General features: G+C 53.7%; 1 protein-coding gene across 18 annotated transcripts in view; it reads right to left on the bottom strand.

The window, feature by feature from the left end:
• The window catches only part of COL27A1 (collagen type XXVII alpha 1 chain), a 135,603-nt gene that overhangs the window by 102,200 nt on the left and 13,482 nt on the right, over window positions 1–19,921 (bottom strand). For all 18 annotated transcript variants that reach the window (XR_010407736.1, XR_008506770.2, XR_010407735.1 and 15 more), the window contains exons 4-5: window positions 13,677–13,730; window positions 9,640–9,693 (exon numbers count right to left, since the gene is read on the bottom strand). Coding sequence is in view for 14 of the 18 variants with exons in the window: in XM_064579537.1 (XP_064435607.1) it covers window positions 9,640–9,693; window positions 13,677–13,730 (108 nt within the window). In the remaining 4 variants the exon portion in view is untranslated. The remainder of the gene's footprint in view (window positions 1–9,639; window positions 9,694–13,676; window positions 13,731–19,921) is intronic.

Raw genomic sequence — 19,921 nt, 5'->3', positions numbered from 1 at the left:
CTCCTGACTCGTTCCCCTGGGCTCTCAGAGTGCTTCTGAGAGATGCATCAAAGAAGCATGCCCAATTCTTCTTGGATTTCTAGTACGCCCACCTCACTGTTCTCTATTTACCGAAGGTCAGTGCGGTAACACCCACTTACGTCTGTGCACAGCCCCTCACCGTGTGCAGCACCCTGGTCTCACGAGATTCTCACAATAGCCTGATGAAGCGGGCAAGAGAAGTGTTATTAACCCCCCCATACATTTGGGGAAACTGAGGCTAGGCGGAGGAAAGGGACTGTCTAAGGCCCCAAGTTGAGGCCCTGGCAGAGCTAAGACAGACCCCTGAGGTCTGTGTTCTGGGATGTCCTGGGACCCGATGAATTAGAATAGGCAGTAAATCGGGGAGAAACCAATAAGCAGCGGGTTCCCAGTCAGAGACAAGCACCCTTTGCGCTTAGCATATGGGAGGGTCCCCGTCACAAGGCTCAGGGAAAGGACCCGAGGGGTGCACCAGCTGAGTCTCTTACAGGGCTGCAGAGTGGTCCTGGCTGCCAGCCTGCTCCTCTGGCCCAACATGGCTCAGTTACTCAGAAAACAGTCCTTTGGAGAGTCGGTCCACCCTGATGTCACCTTCCAAGAACCCCTGATCTCTATCCCTCATGCTCACTCCCACGCTCCCTCCCCAAGCGGGGCCCTGAGTCAGAAGTCCTGGGGTGAAGGCAGGGAATCCCAGAGGGACCTCGGGCAAGTCACTTCAGTTCTCTGAGCCTCCGTTTCCTAGCCTTAAAATGGGGGCTGCACAGCACACACACACACAGACACGGGCACACACGTGCGTGAGGGCACACACGTGCGTGAAGGCACACGCACACCTCCTCACACCTGCACGCAGGTGCACGCACATACATGCACATATTCACACGTAGGTATGTGCATACACATTCTCTCACACATAGGTGCACACACATGGGCACACTCACACATACACAGGGGCGCATGCTCACATAGACACATGCACACGGGTGCATGCTCTCACACACACACATGCGTACACATCCACCAGCGTCTTAGGTTTCTTGGCAAGGAGCCAGTGAGATAATGGATGTGACACATGGGACAGGTGGTTTGGCCAACTTTAATTAGTTCCCATTTGGTTCCTTTCTTCATCAGAACCCAGCCCTTCCAAATCCTGGCTCAGCTGCTCTCCACGAGAAGTCATTACATTCGAACTGGACAGAGCCTTAAAGAGGGCAGGTCTTTCAGAGCCACCTACTCCGTGCCCAACACCGTGTCCATTCATCCACTTAACACCTGCTGGTTGCAACTCAGGACCAAGCCACAGGTACAGAGAGGCTGGGTCACTGCCTAGGCTGACACACAGGTAAGAGGTAAGGTCTTCCCAGGTCTGGCTAGTGCCCGCTTGCTCTGACTTCGAAGCACTCATTTACTCGTTTATGAATGAGAAGGCTGGATGCTTCTCCAGCACTCCAGAATGACCAGATGACGGCCGCCCCAGGCGGGAGACCAGCCCTTCCTTGCTGGAACGCCAACTGCCGGTCCACCTGGGCCCCTCCAGGTCACTTCCACAGAACCCACCCTCTGGGATCTACCACCTCGCCCTGGCTGCCCCTCACACACATCTCACACCCTTGGCTCCTCACAAGCCCCGCTCTGATGCCTTTTATGTCCATAGTGCAAATGCAAAGCCAGGCTCAGGGCTACCAAGGATTCCAATGGCCAAAAAAGGACGGCAGCTTCTCCCCACCCCGCCCTTGCCCACTTTGGTCTGCAGCTGGTAGAGCAGCTGGGCTTGAAACGGGGTGGGCCTTTGTGTATCCTGTTCTGTCATTTTATAAAAGGGGAAGCTGAGACCCCCAGAGATGATGGACTTGCTCCCTTGTCTGGGTTCCTTACCTGAGCCATTTTCATTATTTATGGATTTCTCTCTGCATTCTCAGCAGCCAGCACAGTGCTTGGGATGTAATCCCTGCCCAAGGACAATAGCCGCAAATATAGGTACATATTGAACATCTACTCTGAGCCAAGCTTTGGGGTGAATACAGAGAATACCGCAGGGGGACACTGTTCATGCTCATGGGGGACTCTCAAAGGAGAAACCAGAGACCAGTAATGATAATCAGCGCTGGCATTTACTGGGTGCTCTTCTGAGCCCTGGACGCATAAATCTGTGAGGTAGCAACAATCACCATCCCATTTCACAGATGAGGAAACTAAGGCACAAAGAGGCTAAGTCACTTATCCAAGGTCATACAATTTATAAATGGGACTTAGACTCCAGCAGTCTGGTTTCAGAGCCATTTCAGTACACTACAGATCAAAAACTACCATCCAATGATAAGTGGAGTAAGGAGGACATCAGGGAGAACTTGACCCAGACTGAGGGGAAATCCCTGAAGGGAGTTCCAGCTAAGCTCAGGCTGGAGGAAGACAAGGAGGGAGGCAGATGAACTTTCAACTCCAGGGATGCCTGAGGCACCCCTAGTCAGGTGAAGGTGTGACTTCTGGAATGGAGAAGACTATATGTCTTCCCAGCCAGACTCCTACAGATTCCCCAGTGAGAGATAGAAGGAATATATAAAGTCTAATTAATTGCTTACACATTGGTTAGAATGAGAACCTGGTTGCCAACCCAGCTCTCCAGCCAGTGAGCCTGTGTGATCCTGGGCAAGCCCCTTTCCCTGTCTGCATGGGGAATGGTACTCCCTCTGGACTAGTTAACAAGGTCTCTGTGAACTAGAAGCCAGATGGGAAGGTATATCCTTAACAATAAATGCTACAAATATAGTGGGAGTGGGGACTATGTTAAGCTCCTTTTCTGCAGGTAGGATTGGGGAACAGAGGAATAGAGGGCTCTGAATGGCTGAGGTCTAGAGAGGGACTGACACAAAGGAGGAACACATCACAAAGGATTGGGAAATTCTGGGCCAGAAGTAAGTCATCTCCAATCCAAGTACCCAGCACCGGGCCTGGCCCAGAGGAGGCATCATAAAATATTTCACAAATGAGCAAATGAATGAATAGACTCTCAAGAGACAACTCTAAGGCTGGGATTGGCTCAGACTGGCTTCCTCTGAAGATAACCTGGGCCTCCCACTATCACTATGTCATGTGTTTAGAAGTTCTGGCCAATGCAATAGGGCAAGAAAAACAAATGAGACAACTAGCCTTTGAGGAAAAGGAGACAAAAATATGTCCTTTTTTGCAAACAATACGAGGACCTGTCTAGAAAGTACAGGAGAACTAACTGAAATACTGTTAAAATCAATAAAATCATACAGTACAGGGTGTGGTTATAAAATAAACACAAAAAGTACAAAAATACAAAAGTCAACAGTCCTCATCACTAGCTGACAGCCAGCTAGAAAATGGCATGGGGAAAATATTTCACTCATAACAGCAACAAAAATATAAAATTTCTAAGCATAAACAAGAGCTGTGCAGGCCTTGTGCAGTAAAAGCTATAAAAGTTTACTAAGAGATGTTTAAAAACTCAACCAAATGAGAAGACATGCCATGGTTTTCGATAGGAAAATGTAGTATTTTAAAGCTGTCAATTCTTCACAAATTAATATACACATCTAATACAATTCCAATAAAAATCCCAAGGATGTTTTTAAGGAAGTTATTAAGATGGGCATAAAGTTCATCTTACAGAATAAATAGCCAGAAATATTTTAAAAGAACAAGGGGAGAAGACATATAAAGATCGTAGGTGTCATATAAAACAGTATTTTAGCACAAAATATACAAACAGAGCAATGAAATATATTCAAATGGCCAGGAACAGACCCTGGTCTATCATACAATAATCAGTAGAGTCAAGGTTATTTAATAAATGGTTAACTATTGGGAAAAAAAATAAAGTTACAGCCCCATCTCATACCCACCCCCCATGAAGATTAATACCAGATGGTTTAAAATCTTTAAGAATACAAATGAAACTATGAAATAACTAGGAATATAAATGAATACCTATCTGATCATGTGGTGGGAAAGAAATGTCTAAGTATAAAAATGAAGAACAATAAATTTTATATATGGGTGGAACTCTCTCCAAACTATCTGACATAAGTTCCTAATAAGTAAGTGTTAGCTGTTATTGTCAGTCCAAAAAAAATACATAAAACTTTTATTTGTGAATATCATCATGAATACTCTTAATAAGCAAACAGCCAAACTGGAATATATTCATAAGGTGGATGAAGCCTGCATAATCTTAATATTTAAATATCAGTAACTGTACAAATACATAACAAAAGACAGCATCCCCACACCCCAGATAAATTCATAAATGATAAAATACAAATGGAAAACAGATGTAAGAAAAGCATTCTTCTTCTGGATGATCAATGAACTGAAGTGAAAACAATAAATTGTCTTTTTAAAATATCCTCCTCTGATGCCAGCAACAGCATGAATTGGTTCAATCTTTCTAGAAGGCAACTGCTAATAAAACAAGTAAACCCATAAAGCACTTATGTGCAGGGCACATTTTAAATTATTCATATTTATGTATGTGTGCCTGTATGTGTACACACATCTGTAACTTTGTGTCTGTATGCATGCATTTTGATTAATATATGTCATATATGTATGGGTTAACATATATATTATGTTACATGTATATTAACATATATAAAATATGTTAAGAAACAAAAATTCTGATTTCTTTATTTTGATTAAAAATATACAATGTTACTTATATATAACTCATATATATAATATATACATACTCAAACATATGTATAATATACATGTTACTTAATCTACAGAGGAAGGCGATAGAGCTATGGAACAAAATTGCCTTGTAGCTAGAAGTACATACAGGCTTTGGAGTTAGGCAGTAGAGGGTTCAAATCCTGTCTCTGCCACTTATCAGAAATGTGACCCTGGGCCAGTTACTTAGCCACTTAGACCTTAGTTTTTTCATCTGTAAAATGGGGGTGATAACATCTACCCTACAAAGTATGTAAAGCTCTTGGCCAGTCCCTGGCCCAGTCCTCAAAAGGCACTCAGTGCTTATCACTGGGCAGGGCCATTGCAGGCAGCTTACTTTCTTCTTGATACTTTCTAGACTATTCCACATTTTCCTTCATGAGCATGCCCTACCTCTGTCATCAGAAGAAGGGGAAGGGGAGGCTAGGGCCTGAGAACCCTGTAGGCTTTCTCCACCTCAGCCCCCACGAGTTCTGCTAGCAGCCACCTGGCTCACCAAGTCTGCTCCTTCCTGCCCACCTATCTCCCCCCACCCCACCCCCCCGGCCCTGGTGCCGAGGGCCCATAATAATCCTGGGTAATTCACTGCACGCTGAGCAAAGCCACACCAGGGATGGAGCGGCCGCCTGCCAAGAAGAGCAGGGCCGGGCGCCTTCTCCTCTGGCATGGGCAGCACTGGTTTTCCTGCACAGCTGGAGCCCCGCTGCCTCTGGCCCAGAGCCCCTCACCTGCCCACGGCCCTGCATCCCACCTGCCTGCACCACGGTGCCACATCAGCATCCCCAGCAGGGCAGCTCTGGACCTCCCCGCTGGCTGCCGGCCAGGCCCTGCTTCTCAAGCTGCCTGAGTGGCCTCTGCAGACCTCATCTGATCGTGTCACCTCTGCTAAAATCCTTTGCGCGTTGGGTGCCTGGGTGGCTCAGTTGGTTAAGCGACTGCCTTCGGCTCAGGTCATGATCCTGGAGTCCCTGGATCGAGTCCCGCATCGGGCTCCTTGCTCAGCGGGGAGTCTGCTTCTCCCTCTGACCCTCCCCCCTCTCGTGTGCTCTCTGTCTCTCATTCTCTCTCTCAAATAAATAAAAAAATAAAAAATAAAAAATAAAAATAAAATAAAATCCTTTGCGTGTCTTCCTGTTGCTGCTTGGATCAAGTCCAAAAGCCTTACCACCGCCTACCAGGCCTGCTGCCCGACCCGACCTCCTCCTGCCCCTGTACCTTTCACCTGCTCTACTTCAGACCTTAGTTTAACCCATCTGCCCTCTGGGAAGGTGCACCTCACCTCCTAGACCAGCCCTATCCCCACCGTGTTAGGCACCCCACGCCTCTCGTGTAGACCCATGATCATGGCATAATTCTGCATTTATCAGTGTGATTAGCTTGTTTCCACAAGGGCAGGGACTGTCCTTGGTGAGGCGCTGGGGCCCCAATACAGGGCCAACACCTTGCCCATGCTGACAGTTGACCCTTCCACAGGCCAGTGCTGCTCTAAGTGACTCGGTTACTCCTCGTGACAACTCAAGGGGGCAGCGACTCTTCCCCGCCATTTTCTAGATAAGGAAACTGAGGCACAGAAAGCTGAAATAACGTACCCAGAGTCACAGAACTAGGAGGTGACAGAGCTGGGGTTTGAACTTGGATCGTCTGGCTCCACAGTCTGCGCTCTTAACCTCTGCCCTTTCCTGCAGCAGCAAGTATGGGTCGGTTGGCAACATGAATCAATCCAATGACTGAACATTGGGCCTCTGAGGTCAGCCAGTGCTGTCCTCCCAGGGGGCTGGTTTCTCTGCCTCATTCTCAAAGTCCTTGATCTCGATCCCATGTGGGAGCTGACCCTCTCTCTTCCTGATGGAGCTGAACATGGGTTGTACCGGCCTATGGCATGTGGATAAGGCCTTGGGGTCTAGGGGAGGCAGGCTGCCCTGTAACAAGTATCTTCCAGCAGGCAAACCCAAGGATCCCGAAGACAGTCCTGCCATGCTGGTCATCATCAGTGATCCTTGGCGTCTTTATGACCTCAAGTCCTTCATTTGATCCTCCTCCCTTTCTTGATCCTCCTTAATCCACTGGTCTCTCCCACCCCTCAGTCTTTATCCCACAAGGCCACAAGCTCCTGAGGGCTCCATAGGCTCACTGAAGCAATGAGTGCACAGTGACCCATCCAGACGCGGTGCAGGCTCCCTGCCACCTGGGCACACCCTCCTGTTTGGCTGATTTCTCCATCAACAGCACGTAGTAGGTGCTCAATAAACATCTGTTGACTGAAGGAGATGACTGGATGGGAGGCCCCACGAGCGGCTCTAGAAGCCAACATCATGTACAAGAAGGAGAAGCCAGCACAGGGCCTGGGGGAGGCCAGCCCTCCAATCCCACCAGGTCACCTCCCAGGCCCAAGGGGGATCTGGGACACAGGGAGGACCCTCTCCCCAGAATCACACCCCCGGGTGTAGATACACAACATTCTCTTCCAACCTCAGCTCTGTCAGGAAATTCCATCCCAGGACAGCGTCTGCTTTAACCTTGTCCTGGCCACGCCCCAGATCAAGGGCAGCCCAGGACCCAAGCCCAGCAAACTGGGGTCTCCCACCCAATCGGCCGGTCCTGGGGCCACCTCTGCTCACCCCTGGGCTGCAGGCCAGGTGTCAGGCAAAGGGCATGGCTTTTCCCCTTGGAGTCTTATGCAAGCGCTACTGGAAGAAGCAGCCTCCATTGCAGTGTATTTTCTGGAACCCACAACCTGATCTGTTATACCCAGAAGCAGGAGGGCGTCCTGTCCAGGAGACCCCATGTCCACACGCTCCAGCTACATGTGGCCACAGGAGGAGGAATCACATGCTCGGTACAAGCCTCACTCACCACCCCCAGGGCTGCTTCTCAAAATGGAGGGAGAAGCGGCTGAGGGGCCCCCCTCCTGCCTCAGCACGTCTGTTGGCAGGATGGGAGTGGGCTGCAGGCCAGACTGGGGCTGCTGTGGGCCTGGGGCTGGGGCCCTGCCGTGTGGGGCCAGCATGGAGCCACTGGAGCATCTCCTGCCACAGAAGCAAGGGATCAATCTGGAGGCTGGAGGGGGTGGAAAAGAACGGGTGGGAGCGGGAGGGAACAGAAGGATTGGACGGTCCCCCGGCAGACCAAGAAAGGCGTGTTCCTGAGCAAACCTGGCAATTCAGAACAGCTGCGGACCTTCAGCATCGTGATGTACCTTGGGGCCTGGGAGGCCTGAGGCCTGTGCTGAGCAGAAGTCCCCAAGGGGGCTCCCTCTCTCCGCCTGGTCCCCAGGGGGGCAGGTCCTGTAGTCATTTCCTAGACGGCGCCTTAATGTGCCCGAGCCTTAATTTCCCTATCTGTTTATGGGTACAGTGTCTCCACCCGTCTCTTTAGGTCTTTGTGGGGATTGAATGAAGACAAGCTACATCACATGCATGCACAGGGCATAGTGCCCACTGTAAGGCCCCATATATGGGCGATTATTATTGTCCGTGTTTGCCAGGAAGACAGCTCTGCTATCTTCGCCTTGTTAAAACCAGAGCACTTCCAGGCACTTGCTGGCCACGGGGCACCCGAGGCCTCTGTGCTTGTTCTGCAAGTAAGGACCCCAGCCCAGCCCTGGTCGTGTGTCCCAAACTCCCAGACAAGCTGGTGGGCGCCAGAGCTGGTCTTTGGAGGCTGCATGACCTGGGAACCAGTCGGTTCCCTTAAGCCACTGCATCTGCACAATGGGCTTAGCAAAGAATGACCTTGGGCCTGGCCATCCTGGCTACCCCACAGAGGACAGGCTGGGCGGGGCAGTGTCCTAGCCAGGAGCCCCTCTGGCCTCCCTCCGGGCCTGCTTCACACTCCTTCGGCACAGTCCCTGCGCTCTTGGCTTCCCTGAACTTGCAACGTCTTTCCCCTCCTCCTGTTTCTCCAGCCATTCCTGGAGACTTCTCCCCATGACCTAAATGTTGCTGGCCTGGCACGCTTTTTGGCGCTCTGGCGGCTCGCTGCAAGCACAGCCCTGGACAGCCCTGTTCACTGCTGGAGCACCAGGAACAGACCGGGGCGCTCCAGGGCTGGGGCTCCCAGCATGCAACAGGGCACCGTTCTCTCCGGTCTCTGGGGTCCCATCGTAAAGTTAACCGGAGCGTTCCAAGAGGGCTCCCTGCGGCGGGTGGCATCTCTGTGCCGTAGTCTCCACCCCCCAAGGCTCATCTCCAGCTCAGCGCTCTGCAGAGAGCTTCGGAATTGCTGTGTCCATGCATCGTCTCCACCTGGCAGGGCTCCCAGTTCCCAAATGAACATCCTCGCCTTCCTTCCCCGGGGTGGCCCGGTTGGGTCACCAAGGCTAACACCACCGTGACACTGGTCTCTTATCGCTCACCCATAGCCGCGTCCTCTCTCCCCCCGCTCCACATCGTGAATGCATTCGCTTCCCCTCCTGCCCCTCCTCCCACACCTCTAAGCTGGCTGGGCTAGCCTCATCCCTCCTCTGCCCCCACCCTCGGGGTCTCCCTGCCTCTGCTCTGGTCCCCGCCTCCGGTCCACGTCCACATGACATCCAGCCATCATTCCCAAATAGGACCATGTCCCTCCTCCGATCAAAAGATGACACGCCTCCCGGGATAAGTCTGGCCCAGTAAAATTTCCATCCCTAGTCCGACATTCAAGGCCTTCCCTACTTAGCAGCAAATGACCCTTCTTCCTGCTCTCCTTTGAGGGCTCTAGGTTCCAACTGCCCTTCTCTCCCTAATCCCCCCAAACCAGAAGCTCCGCTCCCAAGTCCTAAGTCCTCACTGTGTCACCACCTGGCACTTAGAAGGCGCTCAGGGGGTGTCTGTGGCACAGAGGCCCTCCCACCAGCGGCCCCCTAGGAAGCACCCCAAACGTAGCCCCAACACCAGCACCCATTCCATGGCCCTACCCCCAGACCCCACAGCAATTACTCACTTTGGCTCCAGGAGGACCGGGGAGGCCTGGATTTCCATAAGGCCCAGGAGGACCCTGAAAGGGAAAAGAAACAAAGAGGTGACGGAAGAATGGGGATCACCCCACTTACACAGCAATGTCTTCCACCCGCTGGGTCTTCTCAGCTAGCCATGTCTTAGCAGGACTGTCCTGGCGGCCTACCTTTAGGGAGGGTCCCCTCGATGCCCGCCCTGCACTAAACACCTGCCGTGCATGCCCTCATTTTACTCTACTAACCCACCAGGCGGGGGCTATCGTTATTCCTATTTTGAAGATGGAGCCGGTGCTCAGAGAGGTTGAGAACTTTCTCAGGTCGCTCAGCTGCTCGGGGGCAGAGCTAGAGGTCAACCTCAGATGTGTGACTTCGGAGCACAAGGCCTCGACCTGTGAATTTTACTTTACTGCTTCCCGGCTCTCTGCCCCTGGCCCAGCAGCTCGTCCCAGGCTAGCTCCCCGGGGCTCAAAGCGCACTTAGCGACCTGCTTCCCTCCACCACTGCTCATCACTTTGGCCTGTGCCATTCTCATCATGTGTGCCTTTCCCACCCATCCCCACCAGCTGCCACCCGCCCCGTCCTTCGAGGCCTGGCTCACATGCCACCTCCTCGAGGGGATCCTCTAGGACTTCTGCCTAAAGGCACCTCTCCCTTTTGACTCCAGCGGGACTGTGGTGTGAGCCTTTGGAGTTGAGAGCCCAGTGAAGGGAGGACTTGGTGTCTTCTGAACAAAGGTGCCTCCCTCCTGTGGCCACAGCCCAGCCAGAGAGCTCTCCCTTAGGTTCCTATGAGCTCTGAGCCAACAGGTCCTCCGGGGGCCTTGGAGTGGCTAGGAAGACTGGGCCCAGAGAGCCCAAGAGTCTTGGCCAAGTCACACAGCAGAGAGGTGGCCAAGGGAGGGCTGGGACCCGGGCCTGTTGGCTTAGGGTCCAGGGCTTATTCGTGGCACTCGATTCGTGGCACTCGATAGAACAGCTAGAGCCTGCTATGTCCACTTTTCTCCAGCAAGGGTCTTGCAGCCAGTAATATAAACAGAGCCTGAAGAGCCGGGTCATTCCCGAGAGTCTTTGTCCAGCAGGAATAATCTGGAGCGTTGGGGGTCAGGAGAGGTGCCTCGAGAAGCCCAGTGGTGCCCCACCACACCAGCTTCTAGACACACTGCCCTTGTCCCTGGCCCCTCTTGACTCATCTGGCTAGCTGTGTATGAACTTGCTTCCTTCCTCCCTCTCTGAGGCCAACTTTCCAGCTGCAGCCTGTCACATTCCAACCAAGGCACCTCCCTCTTCCTCGATGCCTGAACAGGGACCCTCCCCTTCTCCAAACACGTCATAAAGGAACAGTGTTCAGAAGCTCGCTCGGCCTGGGGAATTGAGAACGGTGTCACTGGTGACCCTCCCTCTAAAATAGCCCGCTCTCCGGCCCTCTCCAGCATTCCACCGAACATGGTCAACCCGGCACATGGATGTGACCTGGAACCAGCTGTGAGCACCCCCCCTTCCCCAGCCTCCCTCTCCCCAACAGTCTTATGAGTAACTAGGACCCCCAGTAGTCTCTAAGGAATCTGGAAGACCTGAGATGCTCACCCCAGCCCAGGCTCCTGGGGTCTAACCTCAGAGCTCAGACGGAATCGGGCATAAGTTGGGTAGGCATGTTTGAGGAGGGGCCCCTGACCAGCACTCCAGAAACAGTCATGGGCTGTGGGAGGCCAAGGGTGGCTACCTTCTCCCCAGTTGTGCCCCCAGCTGCCCCAAAGATGGAGGGCTGGAGCGCTCGGCTACCCCGTCTGCAGTGTGTGGGGGAGGTGGGGGCTTCCTGCTTCCCCACCCCCACCTCCCCACCCCTCTCCAGCCACTGCCTTGCAAAGAAACGGAGCACATAGTTGACTGGGAGCCAAGCAGACCAATTCTATAAATGCTGCAGCCCAGAAAGCCGGGTATGGGGAGGGCCCAGGGATTCCCCAACAGCCTTCCACAGGCTGGGGAAGTATGTGGAGGTGGGAAGGGGCACACCACTGAGCTTTGGGCGACCTCAGGTAAGGCCCTGCCGCTCCCTAAGCCCCAGAGCCGTCATTAGTGCAGAGAGGAGCTGGATGGTCTACTTTTCGCATTCTACTATCTCTGGAATTTTATGATCTATGGAATTTCCAGCCTAGAAACAGGATGACGGGGGGGTGGGGGGAGGGGAGGGAGAGCACACAGAAAGCCTGAGAAGGATGTCGGGAGAGTCATTCCCTCACTCATGGAATTTCACAGCTTGGAAATATGGTTCCAAGGAAATGCCTTGGAAAATCCTGAGCGGACCCCATGCTTTATAGATGGGAAACTGAGGCCTAGAGAAGGGAAGGGATTTGTCTAAGATCACACAGCTTCTGGGGGGAAATGTTGTTGACTCCCAGACTAGAACTCTTCAGCAAACCATTTGCCCGGCACCTGCTGCGTGCATCGTGTGAGAAAGAGAAACAGGGCCTGGCTCTGGCCCAGAGGGGCTTGTTTGGGTAGACAGATAAATCAGCACAATAGATGGTTAAGATCATAGGTTCTGGGGTCAGACTGTCTGGGTCCAATCCTAGCTCCAGCATTGACTCTCTGGTTGACCTTCTCCAAAGTAACCAAACCTTTCTGAGCTTCAGTTACCTCGTCTGTAACACAGGGACAACATCAGAACCTATTTCTCGGGACGGCTGGGCTGGTGGGATGAGATCACACATAGGCAGCTCCACCAACAGAGTTCAGCAGTCTGTGCGAGCTTTAGGAAAGTGATCCATGGCATCCAGAGCAGCAGATAAACTGCTGCAGGAACTCGGAGAAGGGGGCTGTCATCAGAAAATGAGGTGGCATTTGATCTCAGCAGGGGATGGAGGAGGAGCTTCAAAGAAGGGCACACCAGGTCAGGTCAAGAGGCCGACCCGAGTAAAGGTGCAGAGGAGGCGTTTGGATGGACAAACTGCCTAACAGTCAAAGGGCCTCATCCTGGTCCCAGACTGCAAGGTCCTGTGGCCAGCAGTAGTCCTGATACCTCTGTGGTCCCCAGCTCTGGGTATGTGCTCCATGGAGACTCTGGAGCCAGGAGGAAATGCCGCATCAGACAACAGATTCCAGAGCCCTGGGCCCAGAGAGCACAGGGCCAGGTCTGGAGTAATTGCATAACCAGAACCATCCGCTGGGCTCTGAACTAAAAATATGCCCCAGGCAGCTGTCTCTGCCAGAGCCTTGCCAGGCACCCAGCGTGGGAAAGGCTGATTCAGCCTGGGCACAGGTGCCAGGCATCATGGGTCTGAGCCCTCTTGGGAAAAGGACAGATTTTTCTCCAAGAGGACCCCCAGGGGTGCCAGCATACGGTTCAGGGCCTGGGTTCCCATCCTGGCTCTTCCATTTCCTATATGTTCGGCTTCCTCATTCCCAAAATGAGAATGATTATCCTGGCCCACAAGGGTCCTGGGGGGAGAGGGGCTCAAACGAGGCAGCTTTACATGTGTGCAAGGCATAACACATAGGAGTTCTTTTTCACACCAAGACTCAGGCTAGCTCATCTTAGCCCCTGCGGCCCTGCGAAGCCATCCTCCCGCCTCTGATCAAACCTCTCAGCATGGGGAGCTCCCCCCCCCACCTTGCTTGTGTCGGGATCCCCACCCCAGGATGGCCCTGCAGAGATGGGAAGATGGATGCAAGGGTCGTGTCCTCCCAAGCCAGCTTTTTTTCCTGGGCAGACACTGAAACCCAAGAGCTCAGGAGATGTGGTCTGCAGAAACCCTTTCTCCACTCCAGGTTGCCAAGGGTGATACCCACCATGAATACCTGAAACCCCGTAAGAGGTCGTTGCTGTCCCCATGCCATGCCCGTCCACACAGTGCCCCCGAAGAGCCCTAAATCCACTCCAATGGACAAAGTGGAAAATGGGCACCCGCGAGGGGCAGGAAACAGCCTGAGGACACACAGCAAGGTAGCGGGGGAGCTCCCTTTAGGGGTAGGGGGACACAGGCCAAAGAGCCAACCAGAGCCCCAAAGGACAACGTGTGATCACTTACCCGAGGCCCCCGTGCACCAGGGGGTCCAGGGAGCCCAGGCAGCCCAGGGGGACCCTGAAGAAAAAAGCAAGAAGACAGCGTCAGTCCCAAGGGGCAGCAGAGAATGGGTTCAAGCAGTCGTTCCACAAGCCTGTCTAGAGCTCTGGGCATGGACACTCCGTGGCTGAGAAGAGGGGTTCTCTGAAGTCCCCGCCTAAGGAACTCATGCTCTTTGGGTTTTTCAGGCCTTTGCAGCTGCTGTTTCGTGGTCTTTGAAGTTTTCACCTTTTATTACTCAGCGAACTTACCCAGGGTGCTACCTCCTCCAGGAAGCCTTCCCTGATCCCTCCCCCAGGTTGAGTCAAGTCCCCTCTTTCCATTTTTTATTTATATATTATTTGGGGAATTGTCTGCCCCGGAGCCTGTCTCTCCCACTAGACCATGATCTCCTCAAAGGAACTAATTCTCTCTCCCCAGGGCTCAGCTAAATGTTTGATAAAATAAAGCAGCAAGAGATCTCAGAGCTCAGCCAACTTCTCCGCAGAGCCAGAGCCGAGAAGGGATTTGTCCAAGGTCACGCCAAGTATCTTTGCACCGAGGAGAGGCAGTGCCGCATATAGGGTGTAGGCAAAGCCTTCTGCATCAGACAGGCCTGGGTTCAAACCCCACGCTGCCACCCACTAGCTGGGTTTGGGCAAGTTCTCTAGCCAGCCTGTGCCTATAAAATGGAGGCAATACCCTCTTCACAGGACTGTCACAGGATGAAATGAGAGATGGTAAACATTTAACACAGTGACTGGGGTCTAATCATCACTCAAATGTTCCATCTATTCCAGTGGTCACAGCCTGGTCCAACTTTCATCACTGCTCCCTGAGAACCTGCAACAGCCCCCTCATTGGTCTCCCTACCTCCACCCTCTCTCCTCTCCTGTCCTCCTCCCCACAGCCTTGTTCATCTTCCCAAGGCACTCCCCTGCTCAACGACATTCAATGGCTCCCTATTTCCCACAAGAGAAAGGCCTAACCCTGTAGCATGGAATGGAGGCAGCCAAGCAGACTTACTAAATGGAGGGCTGACCTTTGTTCAAATCCCAGTTTTGCCACTTAATAGCTAGAGACTGTGCAAACCCTTCAGTCTGAGTGTCCACTGCTCCCCATCCCCATGGGTTCAAGGGCCACGGCCCCGTCTACCCTGAAGGCATAAATGAGGATTAACTAAGTGCCTGATGTGAAGAACTGAACACGGAGCCTTCGAAGGAAGCCTGGCTTTCGAGGATGTGTGAGGCCTGGGGAATTCATTTGTTTCAAATAACCATCAACGAGATTCCAGGTTTCCTGCCCAGAGTTAAAATCAGTGTTGAAAACCCAGTACGGTTTGGCTGGTAATTAATCCAGATCTCATGCTGGGCAGCCTCGGTTCACAGTTCTGGCCTATGAACACCATGTGCTTGCTCGTCCATGAATAAAACTCAGAAGAGAGATCCAGACAGGCCGATATGGGCACCAAGGCCCCGGGGCACTGGGAAGAGCCCGGGGTGGAGGGAGGGGGGTGGCTGCGTGGCCTCAGGCAAGTCCCAGACACCTCTGAGCCTCCAGGGACCTCTGGCCAAATTAGCAGCCGTCTTCCTTCCATCCAGAACCCCGGGGGCTGGGTGGATGTTTCTACTCTTCTATCTCGTTCTGCAGGTTTCCCTGCAGGGATTCAGGGCCAGGCTCCTCTCCGCTCCTCCCCAGGGGATCTGGGTTCACACTGGGCACCCCCACTTACGAGCTGTGTGGCTCTGGGCACGCTACTTCTGTTCTCCAAGCCTTCATTCTCGAAGTGTAAAATGAGGATATGACAGCCCCTAGCTGACAGATAATCTATAAAAAGTGCTAATCCTGGTGCCTGGCACACAGTTAATGCCCAAAAAGTTAGCTGCTGTTTCTGTTAAGCAAGCTGCTGGAAGCTCCCCAACTCAAAACTTTAAACCACCCTCCTTGGCATCTGTTTTGCAGGAAGAGCAAAGATTTCCCTTTCCAGAAGGCCCTCCCTGGCTCTGTTCTTCCAGGTGACCCAGAATTAAAGGGAAATGCAGGGGCTCAGGCTAAGCATGACTACAGGCCGTATCATCACCCAGCCCTTTTAATAGATGAGAAACCGAAGAGAGCCTCAGAGCAACAAAACGACTTGCCCAAGGCCACATGGCTAATAGGCAGAATCTGGAGTCAATCCAGGACATTTGATTTGTTCTCCTATTCTGGGCAGCTTCCACGCAGAGAATCTTGGCTAAGTATGTCCTGACTCGGTGTGCAACCTTGGCTAAGGCCCTTGCCCTCTGTAGGCCTCTATGGAATGAGCATCCCGGAACCTTCCGAACCCGGGGCCCTTCCTGCGTTGCAGGGCGGCGGTGACTTCCTTCTCCAGTTATCTGGCAGGGGAGGAAAGGAGGACACCGTGCCCATCTCACAGAGAGGAAGGCCAAGGCCCAGCAAGGCAGGGCTCATGCCAGGCTCCAGGGAGGGACAGTCCCCGGGAGGGATAGCTCCCTCAGGGACCCTGGTAGGGCCGCCGCTGTGGAGGCCTGGACACTCCCTCTTGACATTTCTTCTGCCCCAGAAACAGGGGCATCCAGGCTGGGAGTCTGACCTCACCCACAACATCTGCCGAGCAGACCCTAAGTGCCAGTTGGGACCCACGGCCCAGCCTGGTGATGTCAGGCCCCAGCCCGGCTCCATGTCATAGCAGCCCAGCCCCCAGCTGCAGGCCTGGCCAGGCTCTCCTCTACCCAACCCCGGCCCGGGGCTTCCCCCAGTGGCCCAGCTGCGGCCGTAAGCCCAACCCTTCCCCATTCAGGACTTACTTTGTCCGTGGGTAAGTGAGGGTGGGCGCCCCCTGCCCCCTCTCGCCTGATCCAGGACCCTGCCTGTTCTCCACGCAGTGGAAAAACGCTGCCATTTCTTTCCAGGGCCTGAAGCCTGAGCGGGTGACTCTGGGATGATTCACGAGGGCCGGGGTGGGATTTTCCACTCCACGCCGCAAACAACGGGGCCTCTGAAAGGGCCCAGAGCAGAGGGGGAGGGGAGCGGGGGCCACGGGCCTGCCTGGGGGAGGTGAAGGAGGCCTGGACTCCGGGGCTCGCACAAGCAGAGCCCTGATAACAAACAAGCAGCAGCTCTGGGCTTCCCCCAGGGGTCGTGGCCTCTGACAGCCGGACCTAGGGGAACCCCATCCCACGGAACAAGTCCACCCTTGTGTCCAGCTGCAACAGCCCGCCTGCCAAGCCTTGCAGAAAGAAGTAAGTCCCGGCTGGCATGGCCCCGGGCAGCAAGCAGAGAGGTTCCACAGGCCGAGGATCTGTGGGAGACCTGAGTCCCGGCCCGCGTGTGCTACTAACTGCCGGTGACCCTGTGCTAGGACTCTTCAGTCTCTGGGCCTCCGCTCGGTGCCTGTGGCTTGATGGGGAGAGGCAGGGGACCTCAAAGGGCCCTCCCGCTTCTGACCATCTGGGCATACCGCTATTCCCAAGAATAGCCCTCGGGGCTCGGAGGCTTTTTCCCCAGTCTCTGTCCTAGGGAAGGGCCTCCTGGGCCAGGGCTTCTCCATGTGGCCTTACACAGATTACTTCATCTCCCCATGCCTCCAGGCCTCAGTTTGTCCAGCTGCAAAATGGGGATATAACACCCAGCTTCCAAAGAGACCGAAGAGTGCACAGAGTGAGTGGGCAGGGTGTTTCTCTCCCTGCCTGGTTGGGGTTGGGCGGGGGTGGCGGACACTACAGACTACCTACTGTTCACACTTTAACTCTCACTGGGTTCTGGTCACACGTTCCCCCCCCTTGTACCTTCAGGTCAGACCTGTGTGCTTTGCTAGCTGCTGTCGGTTCCTTTGATGCCGGCCACACCTCTGCAAATAGCCCCTGCCTCAAACTCCCCTCAATTACCTGGTTCCCCACGTGGAGCTGCAGGATACAGCATGCCAACTGCTTAGCTCAGAGCCAGGCACATAGTAGGAGCTCAAAAAGCAGTATGCTAAAGACAAAGCAAAACAGCCCTCGTTCCCCTGGGTTCTAGATGATAACTGGGGTAAAGGGTGAATTTCTCAAGATCTAGCCCTAAGTCCTAACCACCAACAGTATGAAGGCCCTCCTGAGTCCAGATACTCCCAGTCATCTTAATGCAGCAATGCCCCCATCTCAACCATCAGCACATCAGTAAACAGCCACAACCAACCACTGGGACCAGGTTCTAGTGCTGGGCGCTTTATGTCCCTCATCTCGATCCACACAACAACTCTGAAACGTAGGTAGTACCGTATCCCCATTTTACAAAGGTAGAAACGGAGGCTCAGAGAGGTTAAGTGACTTGCCAAAGGTCACACAGCACCTGGCCCCTACAAGGCGCTCAATCCATATTTGCTGACAGAACGAAAGAATGGCTGGATAAGGGAGTGGTTCAAACCCAGGTCACTCCAAATGCAAAATCTGTGCACTGTTATCCTCCACGCGGCCTCCTGACCCACCAGCAGCAGAGATCTGTGTAACCTCAAGGAGCCTGGCCTGGAAATCAAGACAACCTTTTTTTCTGCAAGGATCACATTCCTTCGTTCGTTTCACAGATAGTCATGGAGCATCTGCTGCGGGCCAGGCCCTCATCCGGGTCTCCCTGAGGTGACGCTTGCAAAAAGTGCAAGCGAGTGCAGAGGCCAGCAGCCTGATCATGAATAAATAAGGCCTTGACCCGCCTCCTCCCAGGCGTGGGGCTTCTGTGCAGCTTCTGTGCAGTCTCTGTGAACCACAGCCTCCCCGCCCCTCCTCACCCGGGGCCCAGCTCAGCTTTTCCATGCTCCCCCGGCTGCTGGGGCTCCCACAGAGCTCCCTCCCTCCGTGGTTATAACTGCTGACAGGCCCGGGGCCCAGAGCTGTCTCGGCCTCTGCCAGTCTGTCTCCTGTCCCTGGGGACCACGCAGAACCCAACAGACCCAGCCGCGGCACCCCCCTCTGGCTCCCAAATAAGGTCCCACTTATTTCTGGGGAGGGAGCTCTTCCAAAGCTGTCAGAGAGGGGAGACAGCCCTAGGGAGAGGAAAGAAGTTCCCCAAGTCACCCAGCAAAAACAGATCTCCAAGAGGCCCTGGAGATCACCCAACTCGCTTCCTCACAGGAGATGGGAGCTATTCTTAACTTACATTCTGCAGAAACCAGGGCTTAGCGTGGCTCAGGGCCACAGAGCCAGTAAGGGGTGGAGTCAGAATTGGAACCCAGGTCTGCACGTCCCCAGACGGGGGACAATTAAGCCCCCGACCCAGAGCAGCACAGCTTCTGCTCGGCTGGGACTAAATCCCAGATGTGTATGGCGGTCAGAGGCAGGGACGAGGGGACAGACAGAGCCCTGCCACCGACGCTCAGAGAAGCCACTTTGGTGATGGGGCTTCTGGGCTCTGCCAAGATAGAAATGCCCAGTTCGCCACCTGCCACATGGTGGGCTGGACAAGGCTTCTCAAAGTTTTTGGGGTTCCTATTAGAGTGAGGCTAGGTTCCAAGCTGAGGGAGGGTGGGATTAGGGGACAGGGTAGGGCAAGAGGCAGGATGCTACCCAAGCAGACTGACGCCCTCCCTCTGGCCCTGGGTCCTTCAGGGTTGGAGAAGCAGGGAGAGTCAGTGGCCTCTCTGGACATCAGGGACCCAGCGTCGTATCCCAGTCCCTGCAAGAACATGTGAGGTGCCCTTGGCCAAGTCTTTTGTCCCTCTAGCCACTGTCCCCTGATCTATAGAGCAGGGGTCAGCATACCCATCCTGCCCTCCTGGACCAGGTCCCGTGAGGTTCTAAAGGAAGGTACCACTCCTGTTACTCATAAATCTGAGAGGTATAGAAACGACAGATTCTCTAGACATTATCTTCCTTTGAGGCCAAGGACAGGGCCTGACACATCTTTGAAACCCCCAGCCTCCGGGCCCTGAGTCTTAGAGTCTCAGAGTGGACACTCAGGGGAGTGGGATGGAATGTGCCAGTCTTAGCATCTGGCACTGGGGCATCAACTTCAACTCTGCTGTGTGCCCTTGGGCAAGTCCTGGCCCTTTCTGGGCATAGTCTCTAAGCTCCTCACCTGCCCAGTGAAGAGCGTTGAATGGAATGATCCCTAAGCGCCCATCGACTGAACAGGTGGACCCCTTTGATCATGGGGAAGCTCAGGAAGATCTGGAGTGAGACCTCACCCCTGCTGACTCACATCACCGAACCCCGAGGGGAAAGTATGTAGCCCGGGCATCCAACAGGCTCAAAGGCAGA

This window comes from Mirounga angustirostris, unplaced genomic scaffold, assembly GCF_029215605.1.
Source record: "Mirounga angustirostris isolate CCGP_5_RB_7025 unplaced genomic scaffold, mMirAng1.0.hap1 SCAF_15, whole genome shotgun sequence".
NCBI classification, from domain to species: domain Eukaryota; kingdom Metazoa; phylum Chordata; class Mammalia; order Carnivora; family Phocidae; genus Mirounga; species Mirounga angustirostris.
This window is presented reverse-complemented; position numbering and strand designations above follow the sequence as displayed.